The sequence below is a fragment of the Rhipicephalus sanguineus genome, chromosome 7 (assembly GCF_013339695.2).
Source record: "Rhipicephalus sanguineus isolate Rsan-2018 chromosome 7, BIME_Rsan_1.4, whole genome shotgun sequence".
Lineage (NCBI taxonomy): Eukaryota > Metazoa > Arthropoda > Arachnida > Ixodida > Ixodidae > Rhipicephalus > Rhipicephalus sanguineus.
Genome location: NC_051182.1, coordinates 97,116,999 through 97,142,475, shown reverse-complemented (window position 1 = coordinate 97,142,475; position 25,477 = coordinate 97,116,999). Strand labels below are relative to the sequence as shown.

Below are 25,477 nucleotides of genomic sequence, written 5' to 3'. Positions count from 1 at the left end.
ATCGTTCGGCAAACTCGAATGCCGAAATTTGCGTGGATTCGTCCTTAACATGTCCGGCAACTACACGCAAAAAAAAATCTTTCGCCGTTTTCATCTTGGAGCTTCGTTCACTCGTTGCCCTCTGAATTCTGTCGAGGTCAACGGGATTGCTAGTTATTTTGGAGCACCTAAGTCGACGGATACGGTGAGGTAAATGTAAGATGTCACGAGTGATCCAAGGAAGCATAGCATTGCTTTTCTTTGTTTTAGCTGGTGTAAATCTTCGGATACGTTACTAAACGAGATCCTCAAAGAAATTAACGAGGCAAAGCGCACAAAACGTTTGAAAATGATCGGCTGAAATATCAGTAAAGGAATTGTCATCAGCACGAATGAAATCAGGGAAGCTATTAAATGTATAGGGCGATTTGGACGTGGTTCAAAGAGCTATCAAGACACCTTCATGGTCTGACATTCCTTCAATTGCCTCGCAAGAAATTAGCTATTATCTAGATCTGTACTTAAGAAAACTGACTCTAGGATATAATTAAGCCTAGTTGCACATCATATGACTTGAGTAAGCCCCACCCACAAAGAAATAGTTATTATTCCTGACAGATATCAGCATCACGACCCGCTGCAGTCAGGGAAGGCCAATCGATGTCAGGAGCGTTCAAATCACCAACACAGATCAATCTCGATGAATCAATATTAACATCGCACATGAAGTTGGCAAGAGCATGAATAACATCAATGGAGGCGCAGTGTGGACGATATATAACGCTAATAACAATACAATTGGCAGCTTGAAGGCCGATGCGCCGGCGTCGTCCCATAACGTAGTGATATGGCAGCCCCATGGCAAACATTCGGAGACATCCGCGTGCCTAGCCATAAATGACTGGGCAGAACCATGCGAACCAGTGCCTGGGACACCCCAGTATTTGTGACCAGGAAAACCGGCGAGGAAATGCATAAAGGGCAAGCAACGATTAAACATTGTGCTGGTGCTGCTGCGTCGCATCCCATGGAAAGCAACGAAAAAGTAGGTCTGATGTAGTCGAGGACATGAAATTGACAAAAGGACGGTTGATAAGTAAGTACAGGGTTAGTCAAAATCTTAGGGTCAGTGGAACAGACAATGAATTCGACGCGAATGTTGAAAGCGAGAAATGCGACGGAAATTTACAAATGGACAAAAATAACATGGCGCAGGCTTGAGCTCCGCTGTCAAGAGTAGAACACGATAGCGTAATCGAGCCCCTTTCGCATCAGCTTCTCAAACGCTAGCCTGCTTCGGTTCTCGGTGGACACCGTGTCACAAAGAAAGTAACGTACGTGGACGTAACATTGGACGTTTCACACTATCCTAGGATGCCTACGGCAATTACAGTTGCAAAGTCCCACTACGCCACGATTCTTGCTATTGGCTGCGAGATCGAGCAGAGTCGGCACCTAGCGGCGAGCGCACGAAACCCCGTCGTGTGGATGGCTCCTTGCGTCGTCTGCTAGCCACATCGTGTTCGCATGTGTGCGTACGTCATGCACGTCCTCAGATTACAGCTTATTCCGTTGTGCTAGCACAGTATAAAATGCTCGTACGTATGCCTACACGATATACATTAGCGTTTCGCCTTACGCGACTTCTATGCACTCTAATAAGTTAGTGCACGCGCGTGTCGGTATGCCGCAAGGTCTAACCATCGTACCGTCCATTCGCCAAAATCATTTCAATGTGGGTACCACTTTTTCGTTCAAGAACATCATATGGTGCATTTGACGTCCTCCTAAACGAAACAAAAAGTACTGAATGTCGAGGTGTCAATGCAGAATTTTAGCGACATCATCTCGTGATGTGTTGGCGATTTCGAAAGGCTTGTGATTCCGCAGAGCATGAACTAGGGTCTGCAGACGCCGGTTAGCAGTAGACAAAGAAAAGCCCTAAAGCCACGCATTTCTATAGCGGCATGTGTAATGACGCATACAGAAAAGCACAGTGCACAAAGTTCTACTTCATCTAATGACGCCGAAATACAGGTTCTTTTTTTTTTGTAGCCGCTAGAGCAAGAAGTAAGTACTTAATTGGCTCAGTCGCGCAACACTATTTATGTTGTGGTTTAGGCAAAACACAGTTGAAACACGTGCAAGAAATAACATCGAGCACAGTGCACAACACTAATGTGACCGAAGGGCAGTACCACATTGATTGGCAGATTGCGCTTCTCTCACACGTAATAGGAACGTCAGGCCGCTTTCGTGCATTAATGTGGCAATGGAATGCGTATACATCACCATGAGGCTGCAGGCAACGAGCTTTATTTGCTGACAATCGATTCAAACCGCCTACGGCGAAGTGCCGCTGCGTACATTTGTATACGCGCCGCCGACTGCCTATCCACACAAACGCGGCGACGGTGCTGCCACCTATAGCCCGATCTCGCAGCGAATTGCGAATCTGCGAAGCAAGCACTACGCATCCGTAAGGTAACACGGGCACCAGAGCAGCTGCCCACTTAAGTGATGCTGTTGCTGATAATGGTGATTAATTATGCCCACGCGCATTCTAATTGGTGGGCCTTTAAACCAACCATTCGTTCAACAATTCACATGTTTTGGTGCCTGGTGCGACTCTATGCTTCTCCCACGCAATATTACGTACGTTAAGGAGACTCATCGCACAACATGCCACTCGTATAGGATTTGGTAAAGGTTCCAAGCAGTGGCGTGACTCTGTGATAAAGCATTTGCTTGTCACACAGGAGTTATGGATTCGATTCCCACTCTAACGGAATATTTTTTATTATTTATTTATTTGCACCTGCTTCAAGTTTTCGCTAATGGACAACGATGATTTTTGCTCACAATCAACGACGCCTACGCCGAGCCCGGAAATTCTGCGAAACGAGCTCCTTCACGCTATCGCGTAAAAAGAAATTGTAATGTAAATTCTGCTTCTTAACCCAAAGGAGCTTCGGGATAGAAAACTCAGCTAGTTTATGTTCACTCCTGGTGTTTTTCGAATGCTCACAATAAGGGCTACGGACGAAGAAGGAACGGGCGGGTGCGTGCGCGGACTCCGGACTGAACTTGGTAAAAGGAGAGGGGAGAGTTAAACCAGGCGGCAAGGAATAGCACGTGAGCCCTTCCAGCGTTAGGTCACTACGGGGTGCTAAAGCATATGCAATGAGCATCATCCATGCTCATCTCACACTACGCACGTGCTTAGCAAAAAATGGATATTGTCTTTCAATATCCGCGTTGACGGGTAACTGACGCAACTGTCCCCTATTTCAGGATGTAAAAGGCTTCGATAATATCCGCCATATGCCGCACTTGGTGCTTCGATAATACCATGGAAACCGCCATGCAATGGCGTAAGCAGAAATTTGTCTCGGAGGGGGGGGGGGGGCACGTCCCTGATCCGAAGTGGGAGTGGGTTGGCAAATGTAGTCCAGAGTCATTTAGTGCTGTGTATCCCGTGGTATCCCATGGAGGGGCACGTACCCGGTGTGCCACCTCCTGACTACACCAGTGCCGCCGTGGTAGCTCAGTGGTCATGGCATTTGGCAGATAAGCGCTCGATAATACGGGTTCCATTCTCGGCCGCATTACGATAGGGGGGAAATAAAAAGAAACATTTGTGTACTTATATTCACGTGGACGAGGTGGTTTGGAGGTCAAAAGTAATCCGCAGCAACACCCCCCCCCCCTCTCGCCTCATGTGGCGTGTCTGATGAACACATTGCGGGTTTGGCAAGTAGAACCCCACAAATTATATTGAATAACATCATGACATCACGAAACGGTGATGCACACCCGAATTAGCAGAAATTACCCCCTAAATGTGGTGATGTAGCTTGAAACAACGGTAGTCTAAGCTCGCTTAGACTCGCATTGTCGCAGCGTCCACTTTGGCCTGTATACGTTCGTCTGCATCAAGGCGATATCTGGCATGCAGTACCAATTCAGAGCCTACATGGTGTACAAAATGTCATGTATATCTTACGGCGCAGGCATTTTTTAGCTTATAGTTCGGGCTATTGAATCCATCCTAAACCGCAGCGCCAGCTGAGGTTTCCGATCGAAGTTCCATGATAGGAGCGTTATTTTTGTCAGTGTTAGTAGTGCGGAATTTCCACCATGGAATTCCATTTCCTCGGACTGAAAAACGTGCTGACCTGAGAGATGTAAGGAACTCGTCATTTGTTGGGCAGCAGTTACCATGTTCTCGTTATTTTTAGAAATTTATCAGTCGTCTTGCGATATCTGGTGAGTGAACATTCACTGCGGCGCTGCAGCAATTTCTCTGCGATGTTACCGTTTACTTCAATTTCTTAACGTTAAGTTTTCAGTGGTAATGCATTTCTTTAAAATATCTTTGATGTATATCGCTGCAAAGGCCACTGGCATACGTAACAAGTTCGAGCATGTGGCACAGCGATGGCTTTGTGGCGACGCCGCTAAAGAGTACTTGGGGTACAGTTTTTCCCTATCCATTACGAGGCAAACACATCTACCGTCCTCAGATTGAAGGCCTTGCCTTCCCTCGATATACGTTAGACATTGCATTCCCAAAGTCTGCCGTGTTAGCAGCTGCGAAAAAATATTGGTGATGCCTCCTTCAGCCAGACCTAATTTGGAAGCAATGATGACTCAAATGTAGCAAGAATTTTGCCTAATTCTGCTAAGTTCTGTTGGGTAGAACCTGTTGAATGTATGGTGCGCACGATTACATACGTGCAAAAGAAATAACATGACCGAGAAGAATAACACAGCAAAATGTGGAAGGACTATAATATTACAGAGGTTAGAAAGGACAAACAACTTCTATGAAAGCGTTCGTGGCCCAGTAAGTTTCATAAAACGGAAAAACAATGCCATCCACTCGCAGAATAAAGCTGCAAAAATACATATATTTCACGGAAATCCATATAGTTCGGGTGACATTGGTGCTACTTTGGAATTAGAAATAGGGACCTACGCTTTCCCGGTGCAGGCACCCTACTGTTGCAGGCCTCCTGCAGGCCTCCTCACTATACTACGAGGCTGTCGCTTCACGGAGGCTCATTAATCAACAAGAAGCACGCGAACCGACAAATGAGCTTTGCAGAGGCCTGCAATGTAAAGTCAGGTTCAAAAAAAGATCTTGCAGATGGTCTTGGACACATCTGAACTTTTAGGTGTTGCTTCACATTGCAATTGTTCACCTGCAAACAGTATTTTCTTGTATTACATAATCGTTATACCTATATGTTGATGTTAGGTATTGATATTTGGCACACTGGATACATAATTCAGACGCTGAGCTTTCAGGCTACCTAGACTCGTTATTCGATTAATCTAAATAATCAACAAATGAGCAAAGAGTCAGTACGCACGCGCTATGGTCGGCTATAAAAAGATGGTACACTTATGCTTCACTAGATGTTTGTCCCTCAGCGTGTGCAAAAACGTTAAGGAGGTCCAATCCATGTATAGCGCTGAAAAATACTGTGCAGGTAATGAACAATCAGTCAGATTATATTAGGAGATATCAAAGGATACGTTGGCCTAGAAACACAAAGAAGTGGATAAATTTGTGGGCATGTACATGTGTTCACATATAAGGTACGCATCTGCCCTTTAATTACATAATTCGTCCTATACTATTCATCAGTACTAGCAGTCTACTGTGACTAGCGCCCCATTACGAGATAAAAAGCCCCAGCCGATTACCGACCACTCTTGCATACTAACAACATGACGAGCTCGCTCAAGACTGACGGAAACACTGGTTTATTGAAGCTTGCGAACATCTGTAATACAAACATTCGGATATTGCTTCCTAAGAAATTACAGTATCTGCATCCAATAATAATTAAAGCGATTAATCTATTACTCTGTTTTAAAAGTGCTTAGAGCATTTAAGGGCAGATGCTTTTAGTTTAAGTTCCTATATCAGATAATGTAATATTCAAACCGATTCACTGCCCACAACATCCTTGCAAGAACGACCCAATTTACCATACGCTATTCTAGCGAATGCGGTCACTTGTTTATGAACCATTTGCTCCTGGATACCACAGTGTATTCTGTAATACCCTCAAAACAATTATTTGACCGTGGTCTGTTTCCATCTCGAACAAATGTGCATTTACATTTATTTCGTCGCTTATAATTACTGTCACGTCTACTCGTCATAGCGATAGAAAATGGGCCTACAGTTTCGACCCCATTTCCACTTGACTGCTTCTGTCAACTCGTTCTTCTTCTAGCGCTGATTTCGGTGAGCATGTAAATTCTTTTCTCATGTTTGTCCTAATTACAGAGTCACTCATAACGCTTATGGCGGTAAGTGCCAACGCCTTGGCGACCTTCAGGGTTACGTCGTAGGAGCGCTGGTCATTGCTGGCTTCACGGAAGCCTTCGGTGTGGTTCCCACCAGACGTGGCAGCCTCTAACGCATAGTAAGGTTGAATAGTTGGAATGGCGTGCGACACGTTGCCAACGTCAGTGGACGCACTGCTAGCCGGAGACACGTCACCATCCGGGAACTGCAGTCCTGATTTAAAGACAAGAAATAGAAACGAATTAGGCGTCATTTGCAGTACCCTACTACTTTAGTTACGCAAGTAGCAAATCACGCTCGCACACAAAGTTTTTTTTCTTTTGTCAATTCGCCTCATCTGCATCGATGGCTTTATTCTTGATGGAGGCGGGGGGACGAGGACAGGCCATGACAAATAATGAATGTAACGTTTGTCTTATGTGTAAGTTTAGAACGCGCCCAAGGGTGCCTTTTCTATGGTCTTGCCAGAAGTGTATGACCCCTTACACAGAACATCGCCTGCGCTGGACGCCCATTTGGCTCCTTGAGCCAAGAGGGTGATAATATGCTCATGCGGAAGCGATATTCTGACATGCCTGCGAGCCAAAAATCGGTGCATTCAACCATGCAAGGATCTCGAGACCAGGCGGCCCGCCAGTGCAGATGGTAATTTCAGCACGCGCTTGCGTGGACCGCATTTTCTGGGGTCGAGTGCAGTGAGTTTATCTATTTGCACTAGAGGCCTTAGAAATATCCGTTTAAGCTAAACGCTACTGATCAAACTAGACACTTCCGAATGAAGGCTTACCCTGCTTTTCCGCGTAAGCCCTGTAAACCTTTGCCATGACCAAGTTTGGCACGAGGTTTTTGTACATGGGCATTGGCTGCTCCACGCTCAGCTCGCACCCTGCGCTTCGACCTCCGGCGTCGAAGCAGGCGCGAACCCTGCGCTGGAGCTCGTCGAGTTGCGAAGCTTCTGGAGCGCGCAAATCGAATTCCAGCGCAGCATCGGCCGGTATGATGTTGGGCTGGTCACCGCCTTTGCGAAAGATGCCTGCAAAGCATTGACCTTTACGTTCAACTGGCAAATGGGGACAAGACTGACATCAATAGTGCGAATAATGTCTCCGTCATCTTTTGTGTGCCGACGGCGTAAACAAAAACTTCAGTTTTGCCGCAAGGGCGAAGATATGAATGCGATATAGACATAATGGAATGTTATACGAAGTAAGGCGAGCAGCTCACACCTCTCGCATCCGACCTGGCGTAACTCTACAAAACACTGGCGTAAGTCAACGTGGCTGCTGCAGCGATCGAAACGACCTTCATCCTGACCATCGCTTCAACGCAAACTGAATGGTCGAACACAACGTACACATTACTCACGCATTGATACAGGACAATGTATGTCTAAGCAATGTACAATGTAGCTAATTGACAGTGTCAAGAAATCTCCCTCAGAGCGAAGCTTGTCTTAATTTCAGGCATGGCTATTTCCTCTTCGTAAAACGTGCCATTACGTCCCTTAGTAACATAGATGCATCACGACCAAGCCAAAGGCACCTTTTAGCATGTTCGATGATTATGTAAAAGGGGGGGTGTTTCGTTTATGTTGTATCAAGAGCGCGCGAATCTTTGGTTCGACAACTCAAGGAATGAACGGAACAGCCGGCCAGCCTACAGCCCGGTTAGACGTTAATATCGGACTCCCACAAAAGTTATTGTAAGTGACTTTTGCAAACAATATTAGCCCCGAACAACTCGGGAACAACGTAGTATTGTTTGCATAAGAACATTTTCTTAACGGCTGCAGCAACTCCCGTCATTGGTCGTTCGTGCTTGTCTCTATGTCTCAATTCATCTATCGTTTGTGAACCAGCATTGTTTTTGTGTGCGGCGCTCTTTCCATCCTCACTGCGATTACAGCGCACTTATCCCAGAAATGTAGACCACCAGCGTATTAAATGTATGTGATGTGGTGAGCTCACCTGATAAGCGACATTCGGGCCTGACCTGCTGTCTGAGCATGGCGACATTAACGTAGGCAGCAACAGCAGCGTCCAAGGCATTGCGGCCTTGCCAGGGTGCCCCAGCTGAATGAGCGGGGAGCCCCTTGTAGGTCACCGCATACTGGATGGAATTGACAGAAAGAAGAGGAACTTGAAGAAAAGATAAGACATGAGACGCCCTTGTTCTTTGACGTACAAACACACATCAGTACGTAGAGCACTGACATGCAGCACTTGTTATTTCGAGCCCTCTATCGTGAGTGTCTCGCATCCTATACAGCAGGCCACTAAGGCCATCGTCAAACAAAATTTGCGACGTTAGTACACCCGAGATTTTGTATTGAAGGCACACAAGGCAACGTTAAACGACACTGAAGAGAAACAATGAATTGGTTTAGATCAATAAGTTGTGCTCCGACAACTTTATAGTCGCTAATTTCGCCATCATAGGTTTACTAATAGAGGAGAAAATCAAGTTCAAAGTTTCATTTTTAAATTGCGCACCGAAATCTCTCCGCGTGACGTCACGGATTTCAAAGTGCATTTATCGTATTTTGGTGCCTTCGGCTCAGCAAAATTACCCCAAACTTGGTATGCTAAGTCTATGGCCCCCTCAGAGGACAATGTACTTCATTTTTGCCGATTAGGAACTACGTAGTCCCTAGTAGGCGCCGTCGAAACATGTGACGTGACGGTGAATGATGCCGAAACTTCAAGGTGGCGTCGCCACCCACATTTTGCTTTTGCACGTTTTCTCGCTTACTAAGCGTCTTCTCGCAGCAAGCGTGGTGTTTTTGGTATTGTGAAAGAGTACCTTACTGATATGAGAAAAAAATCGTTTTGCTTTTTAGTGTCCCTTTAATGTGTTGAACGCTCCCCGCTTCACGCCTCTTTTCCATAAAAACTGGAAGAAGACATTCGAAGCAAGCGCATTGCCACTCATGACATTAACTGCAGAGCTTGGAGAGTCGATGCGCATATGAGGTAGCGAAGGGGAATTTTAAAGCGAAGCTTTCTCTCTTCATCGGACTTGCCGGGCGTTCCTGCTGGGGTCTACGAGGCGTGCGTCGATGGGTTGCTTGCAACACCACCGAATGGCAATCGCCTCCTCGCATCCGACGCCGTGCCGGAAGCGTGTGAGCAAAGGAAAAGAAATGCTATCATGCCATTTTCTCACTCTCAGTGCGAGACGCAGAAGGAGCACGCTAAAGCAGGCCAGCAAAATGGATCTAAAGTGTGCATGCAACCAGTGTCGAGGACGCCCAGGCCCGAAAGAAGCGTCCCGGAGAACACACGCATCTTCGCTATGCAGCGACACGTGGTGCAGACCATGATTGTATGCTGGCTGAATGACTTGTGGCAAGAAAACGATGCGTGGCGGCCATAAAAAGGGGTAGCTGTTGATAGCACTACTTAAGAGAACTTCTTGTTGGGCGAGATCCATTGGCGAGATGGTTCACCAACACACTAGAGCGCGGGTGACAGCGCTCCGTCCCGTCGTCTCATCAAAATCATATCCTCGTATAAAATAAAAATTAAAACATCTTAGTTTCGAGTGAGAATCGTACCCAGGCCGTCTGCGTGGCAAGCAGGTGTTCTACCACAGAGCCACTCCATTGCTTGGAACTGCACTGAAATTAACTTTCATGCTTCACAAATATTATATTATTTGTTGCTTCATATCCGGCTGCTTGGAGCCGACAGCACCACGAGAACTTTCCTGGGCATTTGCAAATGATTCACAAAGTGTGAAAGAAGCCCTCATTTTGTCATAATTACTTGCCCATAATTGTATCATATTGGTCCCCGTTCTTTCTCGAGAGAAATAAAATCTTTAGAGCACACATCGCTTGTGTCAGGGTGTGAAACGGGATACAGTGGTTGTTCACTTGAGAAAGTTTGTAGAAATGGAGAAAATAAAAATGAGAGTTTGTTATATGACCGCTGTGTCGCTCAAGACAACTGAATGGTCAGTGAATGAGGCAGGAGTGACGACAGCGACCGAGGAGGATTGTTTATGTATATGCACAGAAGGATGTAATGTCTCACAGTTCGCTTGTGACGTGACCTCCGCGGGAGAGTTTGTCACCGAGCCCCGCATTCTGCCACTGTATCTAGGCAGGCTAGGCAGCCTACAGTGAGCGGTTTGGAGCTCAGTTGTTCCTCCCGTGAAAAGCACTGCACCGTAGGGGACAGGGACAAGGGAGAGAGGGTGTTCAGAGAAGGAGAGATAGAGGGAGATGTCGTTGAAGGGGAGACACTGTTTAAGGCCTCATTTCTCCTAACCGCGGCAGTCAGCTTCGCGCCACCTCCTCATGCAGAGTGGCGCACCGGCACAAGTTTGGGAGTTTCACCTCCGAAGCGTTGTCCTTTTGGTCCTTACTGAGTGGTGTCGTCTAGTGGGTTAGATGGAAGTACTCTCACGACGGCGACGGTAGAACTGCCACCTACTACCGGAAGCGAGGAACAACCTATCTCAACATGGGAGACGAGGAGCACGAACATCAGAAGCGCGAGGCGAAGCGACAATGGGTAGTGAATGCAGCGCGTCTCGTTTGTCGGCACAGACAAGTCCTTGGAAAATTCTTTGTAATGGATGAATTTGGAACGGGTACGCTGCCACTGTGATAGAGTTTGGTTCCGTTCGCACGTGAAGTCGGTGGTCGAGCGCCGTAACACAGCCCTCCGCTTCTCGTCGTTCCCGTTATTCCCACCTAGGCATTTGATCCACCCTTATTCCCTTGCAATACTACCTGTGTGCCTAATTTATATGGACCCACAGTAGCGCCAATGAGCAAGTGACACAGCGACAGCAAAACTTCACCTTGGTGACAGCTGTAGTGCGGCATGCAGCTACGTTACGGGAGCTCGGGTGGGCCATGAGCGCGTAGTCAATACCGTCGAAGGCTCCACCTCTCAGGAGGTGCACCTTGCCACCACCTCCTTCTTCGGCTGGCGTGCCAAGCATCACTACCTGCAGGTTATAGAAAATAAGGTAGTGATGAATGATGAAACAAAACCTATGTTGAGACAATGCTACCACTTTAGGTAGCAGCCCCACTGCGTCTCAATAATAATAGAAATTTTATTAGTATTATTATTATTATTAGTAGTAGTAGTAGTAGTAGTAGCAGTAGCAGTAGCAGTAGTAGTAGTAGTAGTAGTAGTAGTAGTAGTAGTAGTAGTAGTAGTAGTAGTAGTAGTAGTAGTTGTGCAGTAGGTCGGTCGGTTGGTTGGTTGCCAGGTAGTCGCAGCAGTATGGCTACAGGATTTTTGAAGAAATGTGTCCGGAAATCGTGAAGAATACGGGAAATTATATATTTGCTCACTGCCTTCATAATTAAGTTTCCTGGGGCGGCAGATATCTTAAGATGTCTCGAGACAACAATTATGACATTATTTATAGAACATAAATAATGCCATAATTGATGATGTCATAATCAGAAGTATTTAACTTTCTAATTAGAGGATACAGGCGGTCGGGTCAGATGGCAGAATTGGTCTTTCCTACGAAGATCCAATTTCCGCTTTGAAATTTCCGCATTTGCCTCTTGTAATTGTCGCAAAGTGAAGAAATCCCACCAAATTAACGGGTGAAACCGAAACTGAAGTTCCTCTGAGCGCAACTGCTAGACCCTAGCAGAGGACAAGAATGGCGTCACTCTTCCCGATAACAATTGCAGTTGTGTTAGTGCTTGCACATTCGTTAACCTACGTGCGCCTAGCGTGCTATATTGGCAAGCGAAACCTTCACACAGACGAAAGATGACAGGTTGACATTATTACTGACGTTGGCTAGTTCTTGACTCCTCGGAAGAATGTGGCAGTTGCCCTCCTCAGCGTTTTGTCTCGGTGTATTCTACGAAATTGGTCGAATTTCAACCCTACACAAAGATTGCCAGTGAACGCTTTTTGGAAACCTCAAAGCTACATTGGCTCTTTGTAGGCAGGGCTTAAATTCTCCATTGGTACCAGACCGCCTGTCTCCTCTAATTAAAGAGTTAATACATTTGATTTGTATATTTATTGTCATATTTAATGTATCAAGTCATCTTAATGTGTTTGCCGCTGCATAAAAGGTATTTAGGAAAGCAGCGAAGAAATATGGCATTTCCCTTATTATTTAGGATTTTGTGACACGTTTTTCTGTATAGCATTGCACGGCTCTGGATCCATGGCTTGATAATGAAAACGTTTACAACAGGGCCCAGATTCTCCATAGCGTTACATCCATTTTTTATTTCTTTTTTCCAGTTCTTTAGCGATGCCTCAAAGTTATCGTGTCCTTCTCCAAGATTTGTGACTGCCGCAAGGAATAGATTCTTCTTCCAAGAGTGTGGTGTGCTGGTATGCATGTGTGTCTTTGCGGTACGGATTTGTCTCGAGACGCCGCTACTGGGTATCCTAGTGAAGCCACTCTGAGAGTGTGCTCTCAGGATGGAGTATGGGCTGCTTCGTTGACTGCTGGGAACGAGTGCCCCAGTATCCAGGCAGTAAATATTTCAGCCAAGTGATTGCGGCGTTCGAGGATGCGTAAAGCGGCTCTCAATTTTCGGGCTATAATATAACTGGGGCACTCTGTTTGGGAGTTTGTCAAGATCTTGCCGTAGCAAAAGTACTGACGATTGGACGACCTGGTACTGATTCATATCGAATACGAAGCATCACAAAACGAGGAGAAAAACTAGGAGCACTTCAGTTTGTGATATCTCAATTTCTTGTCCTTGTCCTGCGTTGCGCATTCAAGAGCTATTGCCACCTCGGTCGTTCTTGACTGGAACCTGGCTATACCAAGTGCGTCCTTTTCTCTGTTTACGATACCAAAGAAACACTTTCCCATGCGTCACGAAACACAGCGTCATTCACCCAGCACTTTATGAATGCAACTGCGAATTCTGCCACAAGCCAAACACCGTGTATCACATGGTGTAAGAATCCGACCGAAGCCACAAAGTCTCCCTCCTATTTAACAGCCCACACAGGCCTAACGGGACACTTTACTCACTATCCTAATCCGTGAGGACAAGCGAAAACTAGCATACAGGGCCAGATAGGCAGACTGCTTACATGACCTCCTGAACTAATAGAGTTCTACCACAAGGGCGACAGCCAAACAACTTCAGCTGCTCTAATAAAAAAGTTCGTCTCTATTTTAATGCGTTGCAGTGGCAATAGTTCTAGCAATAGTGGCGGCAAAGCTGCTACAGAGCCACAACTGCGACAAGCACAGAAACCTAAAGCAATGAAAAATGAAGGGTACAGTCAAATTACCTTACGACAGAGGTTGTAATTTGCAGGCGCCAATTTCATTTCAAGTAGGCTTGCTTTTTATCACAAAGACCTGGCAGTCGCGGCAGCTCTCGGCAATAGTGGCGGCATCTAAACGAAAGGCTAAATGCGTGAAGACAAGGGAACGTTCAATGAACAATTGAGAAAAAAATTGCAGCAGATCCCACGTTTTGTGGGAACCGATTTCATGCGAAGCATTGGGCAAGTATCAGCCTATGTGGCACTTTTTATTTCTTGCTTTAAGCCAAGCGTTACGAGGTGGATCGACGTCTTTGTGTACACTGGGTAGTCGTGCACATATCGGGGGTTTACCAGGAACGTAGACTACGCTGCCCGTGGTACATGGTCCGACCTGACGTGCACGCTCACATTACTGCCGATATGTCAGCTCTAACGAAACGTAGTGCGAGCTACGGGGTGATAACGTATGGATCATAAGTGGCGGTCGTCGACGTATTCTGCCGGGGGCAGTACAACGCTTGACTTTAGTTTGCTGAGTCATACGTGTAGATGTGTATAGTTTGTGAGATCGCTCTCAAAGCGGCTAGTCAACACTGCAACCACAGTTGACGTTGCTCTTATATTATGCCTGTACACAGCTCTTTTACCAAGCAGTTTCAAGCATTGTCGCGGCTCTGTAGTAATGCTTGACTGTAGAGCACTGCACGGGCTCGGGCCTACCCGAAAACCCGGGCGCGGCCCGGCCCGTGGGCCGGGCCGGGCCGGGTAAAGTAGTTTTCATGGCGGGCCCGGGATGGGCTCGGGTCCGAAACTCCGGTCTTAGGGCCGGGCCGGTGTTTGAGGTGGCGGGCTCAGGTCGGGCCGGGCTTGCACTTTGCTCAGTTCTCAAAAGGACACTAAAATGATAAAATGAATCATTCAAGACTGATAAAGTGTACTATGAGAACTCGAATGTAATTAGTTCCACCATCGTAAGGAGAAAATCAAGGGCAAACTTCAATTTTTAAATTTCGCGCCGAAAGCTGCACGCGTCACGTCACGAATTTCAAACTGTATTTGTCGTATTTTGGGGTCATTGGGTCAACAAAACTTCTTTAAACTTCGTATGTTAAGTCTATGGCCCTCTCAGAAGTAAGTATACTTAATTTTTACCGATTAGGAACTACGTAGACCCCAGTAGACGCCGTCAGAATATATGACGTCGCGGTGTTTGTTTCACGATTTTCAAGGTGGCTTGTGAACCCGCATTTTCCTCTTACGCGTTTTCTCGCTTACTAAGAACCTTGTTGCAGCGAGCGTGGTGATTATTCAATTTTAAGAGTAATTTACTGATATTAGAAGAATTTTTTTTTTCTTTAGTGTAACTTCAAGTGTGTTCCTCATACGTTGCGCGTACATATGGTTTCAAATTTTATTTATTTATTTAGAAAATGCCTCACAGGCCCCAGAAGAGGCATAGGGTGAGGGGGCATAGTGTTCAATACATATTGCATATGCATACGCTCATTCAAAAAAGAAAATTTCTACATAGTCAAGAAAATTCTAAAATACCATTCTATACATGTTAGGGGAAAAAATAACAGTGAAAAAGGAAATTAACAAACAAGTAAACAGACATAAAAAAGATTGCACATCATGGCAGTAAGTATAGCATAGGAAAACATTTACACAGTCAGAATATAATACAATTTCGTACTTGTACAATGATAACAACTCAAGCGCGTGACAGTGCAATGAAAAATGCGAACGTAATGGGATTTAGAAGATTATCAAGAAAAATATGCATATTAAGTAAAGGAAACTAGGCGTGGTGTGAAAAATGTTTGGTCAGTTGCATGCAGAAGGTGTCATAGTCTTTAAGGAAAGCAATGTTATCCGGTAGGCTGTTCCAGAGACGGATAGCGCGAGGTGATGGTGAAAAATTAAATGATTGCGCCGCACCATATATGCGGGCGTAGCTGTGAATGTTGTGCAATCTTCGCGATGTGTAGACCTGGTGTTTCAAGCATGGTAATGATGACTCGTCAGAGTGAATTATCTTGTGAAACAATGATAGCGGTGCATTATTACGGCGTGTACTTAACGGTTGTAATGATAGTTCGGCTTTGATCTGCGTGATACTAGACTGGGCACTATAGCTGTGAGCAATGAAACGGCTTGCTCTATTCTGAATGGTTTCTAATAATTCTATTAGGTATTTCTGATGAGGCGACCAAATGGGAGACACGTACTCAAGCTGTGGTCGCACGAAAGTTAAATAGGCAAGTTTTCACAAGGGGGATGGTACACTACTCGTGTTACGGCACAAAAATCCTAACTATTTAGATGCATTGGCACATTCGCTGGTTATGTGCTCTGACCATGATAAGTTCGGTGTGAAGTGCACGCCTAGATACTTAAAGTTCCCAGTCGGCGATATAACACTATTGTTAATGCGATAAGTGAATTGCGAATTAACAAGTTTACGGGTGAAAGACATTACCTTACACTTCGACACGTTCAGCGTCATTAGCATGTCCTACACCTTTGACCAACCAACTCTATATCTCGACAAAACGATTTTTTTACGTGGGGCAAGCTATTTGGAGAAGTTTTATGAGCGACAAGTACTGAACTTCTTTTGCTTCTTGTGTATGGGGCAACTTGATTTATCTGAAACGGGCGATCTAAAATTAAATACACCAGGCGTTTATGTCGTTAACATGTCACTATTGTTTACTTTATTTCGATTCATTATTATTTTATATCTCAAATGTTATTCTGTAATCGCAGTAATAAGTGTAATATACTAAATGTATACCTACAAGTTACAATTTATCATCGCAAGTGCGATCACGGAGCTCCAAGGCAGGGAAACGTTCTTGAAAGTTCCAGCCCTCCACTAAAACGAAGAGTCTGCGCGGAGTCTCAGTGCATAAAATCCTTCTAAAGACATTCTTTTTCCGTGGCTCTGTCTCGGCTTTCAGAGGTCATGTGACGGGAGATGGACATGCACATCCTGCTTTGTGTGCCGCTGAGCTTCACGAAAATTTACGTCCGCAAGGGCCAGGACAGTGCCGAAGATAGGAGTGGAGGGGGGGGGGGAGGAGTAGGTTGCACCAGGTGTCAGCTAACGTTGCCATTTGAAAGACCTTTTTAATATTTAATATATGGGTCATTTCTGAAGGGTATTTGGTGACAAGATTCCACCAGTATATCGATACTTATCTCCAAAATGACTAAAATGTGGACGCCAATTCTGCAATAAAGCGTTTTTTCACGGTTATGTATCAACACATGGTGGCTGAAGGCGGTGCCTCACGAAAAAAATGATTCAGACCTGTCATGCTTCTGTAGCTCAAGGATGCACTTATAAAGCAAATAAAAAAGTCACAGTTTCGCCGCAACGGCGAAGCAATGAATGCGATAGCAGTAAATTTGAATGTAACGCGAAGAACGGAAAGCAGCTCGAAATTTCCAGTGCGTCGCTCGAGCCCAAAGGACGCACGAAAAGAACGCACACGGGACGAGCGCGAACTAGTGCGTCACAGCTCGACACTTGAAGCGCACTGCTCAAACATAAAGCAGGACGCAAGGAATGAACGAACAGGTACACACAGGAGGAGCGCGAACTAAACTGTCACAGGTGTTACTTATTTCTGTTTGAACAGCGCGCTCCTTTCGCAAACGCGGCCGCTGTAGCGAGCGAAGTGACCTTCGTGCCCCCCGCTCCACCCCACCGGCCGCCCCTTCTTTTGTCGAGATAAGCGCACGAAGGCGACCATGCCCTGTAGGGCGAAGAGCAACGGCGTTCGCAGGAGCGGGGCGACGATCTTTAAAGCGCGCCACGCGCGCACATCGCACCATCTATGTGGTGACTATGAAAGCATGCTAAAGTAAATGGTGTATATAAATAGCTTGCCGTTAGCAGGCTGGAAGACGGCACTGTTCGTGGCCTAACCGTCTAACGCTGCGCGCTGCGAAGCGAGAGGTCTCCCGTTCGATTTCGCGCGTCGGAAAGTTTTCCTGATTTTTCTTTGTGGTTTATATATATATATACATATATATATGTATATATATATATATATATATATATATATATATATATATATATATATATATATATATATATATATATACGGTGCATGACGATGGGGAGGGCAAAAATCAGCCGAGACTGTCCATACAATTCAATAAAAACTTGACGAAGACAGTCATGTGCGGGCCGCTCGCGAGAGGTTCGCCGGCCGCATCACGAGGGCCGCGTGTTTCAGACCCCTGCGCTATATAGCGCGAGAGCTGCGTGATACTACTGAAACAGCGTTGGAATGTGCAGGAATAGCATCGGTCCATTAAACAAGGCGTGGAGCAAAATATATTCGCTTGACGAAATAGCTGGCTTGAAAAAAGACAATTGCGAATCCCGTGCCGGGTGATGTCCTCTTACCTCGAACCGTATGAATCCAACGAGTAAGCGTCGAGAAGCTTATTCGCACCTTTATTACCAATCTGGAAAAAACCCTGAAAATAGACTGAAATCGCTTCCTAAACCTCCCTCAAATGCTACCCGCGTTGTCCGATGGCCACCTTATACCGGCAGGACATCGCTAGGAAGGCATACACCATTATAATAGGAAAAAAAGCATGGTGCAAACCATGCATTACCACACTGCTGAAAACTGCAAGGAGAAGCCCTCAAAGGGGAGCTTTATAGATTATATTGAAGAGTGGCACGACGCTCGAGAACGAGAGAAATGAAGGGATGAGCAGGACAGCTATTCTATTTCTGCCGAAGTCCACAAAGTCATCCTCAATTTGGTCCAGTGGTGGAAGTTGAGAAATTCACTGTCGGCGCCTTCACAATTCGCAAGGCAGATGTGTGCCCCCACCGCTAGCGCAAGCAGTGCAAAAAACTTGGGCGCGGCAGGATATGTGATGATATCTTGATAATTTGGTTCTTTGTACTTTGCATGTGAAGGAATAAACTATAAACTATGCTAAAAAACCTTATAGACTGTAAATACCAGCAGTGGTGTGATAAATGAATGGAAAGCTATGACAACTGTTTTTTTTTCTTCCTTTCTGCAGCGCCTACGTATTTCTAAAAATACACGTGGGGCACGTGGTTCGGTATAATTTTAACGAGGTTAGTGTATTTACCGCAAAGGCAATAACTTTGGCTTTTTTCCTCTATTCCTCTTGCTGTGGCAAGATTGGCTTTGTCGTTGCAGCACACTTTTAAATTGGAATGGAGAGCGCAACAAAACCAAACGGAAGAGAGTCTTCTGTTCTCTGTCTCTTCTGTTTTTATTGCGCGCCCTAACGAAACTGAACTCATGCTGCAAATCACTTCTCTTGCTACAATATGTGCAACAAAATGCTCTTGATGATACCCAATGTGTTTGCAGAAAAAATAGGTACAGTATATCACTGCCGAACAAACGTTCATCGCACCCAGTATGTCCGCTCAACTGTTTTCACCGTGAGTCCCTTTTTACAAGAAATTACCGTAGGTTAAAGTATAATTGTTAGCGAAGCATGCGCCAACAAAGCGTAGATATTTGCCACTTAAAACGCTTTCTTGTCGATTCCATGTTCGGGCAACACCACCTAGATCATTGGTTCTGGCCCCTGTCGGGCCCGATCTGCGGTCGGGCCGGGCCGGGTAGGTGAAATTTTTTCTCGGGTTCGGGCCGGGTCCGGGTCTCGCTTTGAGCCACCGGGTTGGTTTCTGAGTAAACTTCAACGAGTTTCGGGACCGGTACTGGCCCCTGCAGTGCTCTGCTACCGCCTCCTCAGATAAACGTTATTCGTGAGTTCATTGTACTATCCTGAGCAATATGAGCTACAACGCCGAATTCGTGTTTATTCAACCATTAATTGTAATGTACTCATACGAATGTGACATACTGAATTTCCAGAGATGCATATCTGCTTGAGCATTCAGTGTCATGAACACCTTTGCGCTTAACAACTGCGTTAAGCCACTATGACATTTAAAAGGTAATTTCTGTGTATTAGCTCATATTGCTCACGACTATACGTGGCTAGGGGATCCCGACTGCCCAGAACCTCAGCGCTGTGCCAAACGTTAGCTACGCGGTGAAAGATTCCTCGCACAGCGGTGTGGACCTCCAAACAGAATTTGAGGAGCGCTTCCAGGACATTACCAGCATTGTCGATGATTTCCAAATTTTCGCTTTGCTTTTTCCGGTGCCGGTGGGTGATGCCGCGCCCAAGCTAAACATGGAACTTCATCTGCAGGCTTCTGCAGGAACCAGGGAGTGCCAGACTTTTATGACTTTCTCGATGATGCGTGCTACCCTCTGCTACGTTGACAGGCTGCTAAGATTATCGCAATGTTCGATGGTACCTACTCGTGCGGTACCTGTTTTCCTTGCTGAAACTGAACAAGTTAGCTTTCCGGTCCAGGATGACTGATGAACATCAGCGAACGACTGTGAGTATCGCCTCCGCACAAGAAGTTAATGCGGACTTTTCTTTCGTTTTCTCGTCGGAGCCAAGCGTTGGCAGGTATCAAGCCAGCGTACGTGTTTAGAACTTTAGCAGTTACTTAGTGCTTCCCAGGAAATAAAATTTTTCTGACTTCGCTAAATGGTACTTCCATTATGTTCTCGCACCTTGACATTAACGAGGCTTTGTTCGAGCAAGCTACACAGAAATTACTGGCCTCAAGCATTTTTTTCGTCACCTTGTGTTCAAACATAACCGTGAAAAAAAAAACTATATTTCAGAATTAGCGTCCAGATATTAGGCATTCCTGAGATAGGTATAGATATGTTTCTCGAATTCTGACGGCAAATCCGCTTCCGAAATGACCCATATATGAGATATGGACAGGTCTTCTATCAATTGCGACGTTAGCTTACATTTCATGGCAGCACTCCGGAAACAGCTAGCGGAGGCGAGTCTCTAGAAGCACATGATTGACTTTCCGCAGAGCAGCATACCTTGCCTGCCAACGATGCTTGTCGCAGGACCTCTTTCACGGCAACCGCGGCCGCTACCGAGCCCTGCGCAATAAGGTTGTGACCGCAAGCGTGGCCAAGACCCGGAAGGGCGTCGTACTCGCACAGAAAAGCAGCGGTTACGTCCCCATCTGCAATTGGTTCGAAAATACCTCATTTCAAGTGGTGCCTTAGAGTCGCCACCCTTTGTAACAACAGTAGAAATTAAGACACACGTGACAAATGACCAAGCATGTCAGCTTTTACGCATAATCACACGGAAGGGCCACCTGCTATCATCGTGCAGTGGTATTTCCAAAGTTTTGCGTTGTCCAAACGGTTTGTTTCCATCCCGTGATAAGCCCTTGTTAGAGACGAAGGTAAAACTGGAAACGGGATGACGTGCTCCAGCCGTCTCTGCACCGTTTTTCTCGTTTCAATTTATGATATTAGTACATTGAATGTTGTGTAAAAGAAATTGCATGCACAACACATTATTTGCAACGAAGTTTCATGGTTTTTATTTTTAGCCATTTTAATTAAAGGTAAACACATAAACTGGAATGGGTGGGTTAGAGAATTATTTGATAGAGACGAACTACACCAGCAAGAAATTACTGGTTATGCGTACCTCAGTAGGGGCATTGCAGACTGCCATGCGCTGCTGTTGGGAATTCGAATGCATTGATGACGACTACAATGGGAAATGAGCCATATAAACGTCGCAGTTGTTCGTGTACTTATATAAACATTACAGTCTTTGTATGATGGTAACATATACATGCAAGAGGGAATATTATATTTTGCCGAGTTTTCGGATAGCCATATCCGAATTGAGCGGAATGTCGCAGGGCATGCTAACGAAGAAAACACAGCGCGGAACTTACCTCCGAATTCCGCGCGGAAGGCCGTTGGAAGCACGTACTTTCGCACCACTTGAAATCCTTCTTTCTCGAGGTAATCGCTTATGTAGTCATGGGCTTTCCGCTCGGCAAATGCCACTTCCGGATTTTGCCATAGGTACTGCCCCAGGGAGGTCAGCACGGCAGCTCTTGAATCGATAGCATCTTCAACGACGCATTCATACTTTTCCATCTGAGAGAGACGAGCGTATTAGCTGATTGAGATCTCCTTTTTCACAACAACACTGACCCAATCAACTAATAAAGCCAGACAATAATAATGCATTATCAACAGAAAGCGATTAAAAATGAAGTTTAGTGATGCTAAATTGAGTACCCTATTTAGTTTAAAAATGTTTAAAAGCTCTCGGAAATTGGAAAATTTGTCAGTTTCTTCGCTGCCGCTCTTCCGCCAGACATCGTTTGAAACAAGTACATTTTTCTGACTAAATGAGACACATTAATTGATGTCTTAGTTACTCACTTTAAAGCGCATGTTTGTGTGGCAAAGGTTGACGAAAAGTATCGTTGTGAGTTTCTACTGCTCAACATAGACTTGTACATCAATATAACTTGCGTCAAGGTTTTCTTTTTTTTTTCAATATACCTGGCTCAGTGCGCGGCACTGTGACGCTCGGCTCTCGGCCCGCTACGTCGGTGGAGTAAAATCAAATTTGGACAGTGTATACTGCGCTATAATGTGGTCCGTTTCGCCCTAGCTACCTAGTGAATATTGCGTCCAACACAAAACCTTCAACAGCGCTAATTGCAATCAGCTTGGGGGACACAAGTGCAACGGCAGCATTATTTACACCAAACCGGTGCATTGCAGGGGAGTTGGACGAAAAGGCACGCTTGGCTCTGACGCTTCCGCAGTCACATAAAAATGATCTTGATTCTACTTATTTCACTCTACATGTAAATTTTGAAGTGTTCATAAGCATGACTATAATTTGGAGTCGGTTTCCTGCAATCATCATGTGCCCCAATATTTCAAAGCATATAATTAATTATCATGAACAGTTTATTATTCTGATTCTTTAAATTCTTCCTTTGTCAAAATGATACCCTCCTTGTCAAATAGCTATCTGTCGTGATATCATTCGAATGAAAAATCTGTAGACGTTTCAGTTGATCAATGCCTGAAAAAACATTAACAGTATTATGTTTCCATGTAACGCGTTAAAGTCAGTGCCGATTTTTTTTTATACATTTCGAACGTATATCCAATCCGCGGTTTTGTCCGTCCAGTCAAGGTATACTGCGTCTAGTCTTTTCACTGTTCATAATATTAAGTACTCTTATTTAAACGAAACGATGCTGTTGGCTTTGATAAAGCTGCTGCTTCGTGTCCATGACATCCGTTACTTGCCTGAACGGAGTCCGCAGAAAAACGCTCCCTATGTCTGTATGCATTAATTTCCGTTCAGATGTTTAGATCTCCAACTTCCTTGCCTGATAATCATATCATTGTTTTGGCACGTAAAACCCCGTATTAATGATACATGTGTGAACTTGGAGCAAATACGCTCTCGTCTCAAAAAGCATGAAAACATGGCATGGCCTCCAGAAGACTCAACGACAGTTTATGAGAAGGTAGGCTGTGCGCCATATTCGGGAAAGAACTCTACAAATAATAAGTGCCGTAAGACATGGTGTACATATATATTTCCAAATACGAAAATAGAAAGTAGAGCCAGAGTGGAATGCCATATAAGTAAAATTTAAAGTGTTGCTAAGTCTTCAGAATAATATAGCGGGTAGTCTAAAGGCTACCGCAACATTAGCTGCTCATAACATCAGCAAAACCTATCGATGTTGTGTGCTTTGACGAGAGTATGCAGTCGCCACTTTTTATTTTTATTTTTTTTTATTTATTTATTTATAAAATACTGCAGACCACAATTCGGTCCTTGCAGGAAGGGCACTCATTTTGCATCCAAACAGGAAGTACATTAGAAAAAATCAATACAGTTAGTTCAAACAATATATAAAACCTCAAACATAACGCAGAAATGACCCTAATATGCGTACAAGAAAGGCAACATAATGCCAAAACATGAATACGGTGATACAAAGAATATACACATTTTTAAACACAACATAAGACATGGGTAACAAGCTGATTTAGGAAGGTTTATTCGTGGAGTTCCACTCCGACACTGTTCTAGGGAAGAAGGAATATTTGTAAGTATCTGTCCTAGCAAAATGAGGGGTTAATGCATGTGTGTGATCATGACGTGTACGCCTCGTGGACAGGGGGGACACATATAACTCGGGTTCTATGGATAATTCATGACTAATTAATGATTGTAAAAAGTTGAGGCGAAGCATCTGCCGGCGTGTTTCGAGGAGTGGAATGTCATTTTCTATCATGAGCTGTGTGGGGGAGTCGGTGTGCTTAAACTTAGAGTAAATAAAGCGAACAGCTTTTCTCTGGATTCTCTCCATAATTTTAATGTTGTGTTTAGTGTATGGATCCCATGTAATACAAGCATACTCTAATTTGGGTCTAATGAATGTCATGTAACTAAGTAATTTAATGCTGGCAGGCGAATTTCTAAGTGTGTTTTAGGAAGCATAGTTTACGGAAAGCGGAGGAACAAATATTGCTAATATGTGTGTTCCATGATAAATTGTTGGTGAATGTTACACCTAGATATTTGTAATTTTCAACTTCCCTTAGGGGTGAAGCGGCCAATCTGTAGGTATATTTTAACGGGCTTTTCTTGCGTGTTATGCGAAGACTTACTGTTTTATCCTTGTTTAAAGCCATGCCTGACCTGTCACACCATGATTGTATGTTCTGTAAACTTATTTCAAGATCTGTCTGGTCATGCATTGTATATATTTCCCGGAATAAAACACAATCGTCCGCAAACATTCTTATCTGTGTACCTGGTGTAACAACGGTGACAATGTCATTTATATAAAGTAAAAACAACAATGGACCCAGGACGCTGCCCTGGGGTACACCGGATGTCACTGGAAGACAGCTCGAGTTGTTACCTTCAATAGCGACAAACTGTACACGATCCGAAGATAGGCCGCTATCCAAGAAACTATAATGTTCGGAAGATTGTAATCTCTAAGCTTCTGAATGAGTTTATAATGAACTACTCTGTCGAATGCCTTACTGAAATCTAAAAAAAGAGCGTCAACTTGACAATTATTATCTAAAGTTTTCGCAAATGAATGAATTACAGTTAACAGTTGTGTCGTAGTGGAATAGCCTTTTCTGAAGCCATGCTGGCAATCTGTTAATATTGAGTTTCTTTCTAAAAATTTTGTGATGTGGTTGGCGATAATATGTTCAATTAGTTTGCAGCAAGAGGAAGTTAATGATACTGGTCGATAATTTTCTAACAATAAACGATTACCCTTTTTAAAAACTGGCACAACCCGAGCCGTCCTCCAGTCATTGGGCACTTTAGTCGATAACAAGGAAGCTCGGAACAGTATAAAAAGAAATCTACCAATAACTTCCGCATATCGTTTCAGAAACATATTTGGGATATCATCTGGGCCACATGATTTCGTTGTTTTTAAATTCAAAAGCATTGAAACAATACCATTGTATGAAATGAAGTCCACTTCGTGCGCCTCAAAAGCAGTCGAATGAAACAAGTTACGTACGTCTGACTGTGTTGTCCAACCAACTTGCCTGTGTTGGTGTATTCTTCTGGAAAAGGCGAACAGGGAATGTGTGCTTGGCGTTCGGAGAAGCAGCTGCAGCGGCAACGCTGCTCTAACCAACGCGAGCTTGCACGACCGTATAGAGCGTGGGAGGCACAAAACACTCAGTCAACTGGCGTATGCTGTGGGGCCCGGTGGATGACACAAATAAGAAACGTTGATAAACTGCGTTGGAGCACTTGTTACTTGTCCCGCACAAAACAGGCATTATTCTACGGGACAGAGATAAAGCATGTAGGCCCTCGTAACCTGCCAAGAGATAGCGGTTATCGGTGCAGTCAGAGCTACAGCAGCACGCTCATGGAGGCGTGCACACGACGCAAGGGGTAAGCAGCGCAGGTTGCTGCGTCCCCAAAAACAAATGGGTAACGTCGCTTTCTGCACACC

The 25,477-nt window shown here is 44.8% G+C and overlaps 1 protein-coding gene across 1 annotated transcript; it reads right to left on the bottom strand.

The window, feature by feature from the left end:
• Positions 1 to 5,742: 5,742 nt before the first annotated feature.
• Positions 5,743 to 21,587, bottom strand: LOC119399624 (xaa-Arg dipeptidase). Its single transcript, XM_037666427.2, has 6 exons — positions 21,380 to 21,587; positions 20,496 to 20,644; positions 11,120 to 11,269; positions 8,275 to 8,416; positions 7,095 to 7,340; positions 5,743 to 6,520 (listed from the first exon to the last, which is right to left on the bottom strand). The coding sequence occupies exons 1-6, from the start codon at positions 21,585 to 21,587 to the stop codon at positions 6,177 to 6,179; spliced, it is 1,239 nt and encodes a 412-aa protein (XP_037522355.1). The 3' UTR covers positions 5,743 to 6,176.
• Between the last annotated feature and the right edge of the window lie 3,890 nt (positions 21,588 to 25,477).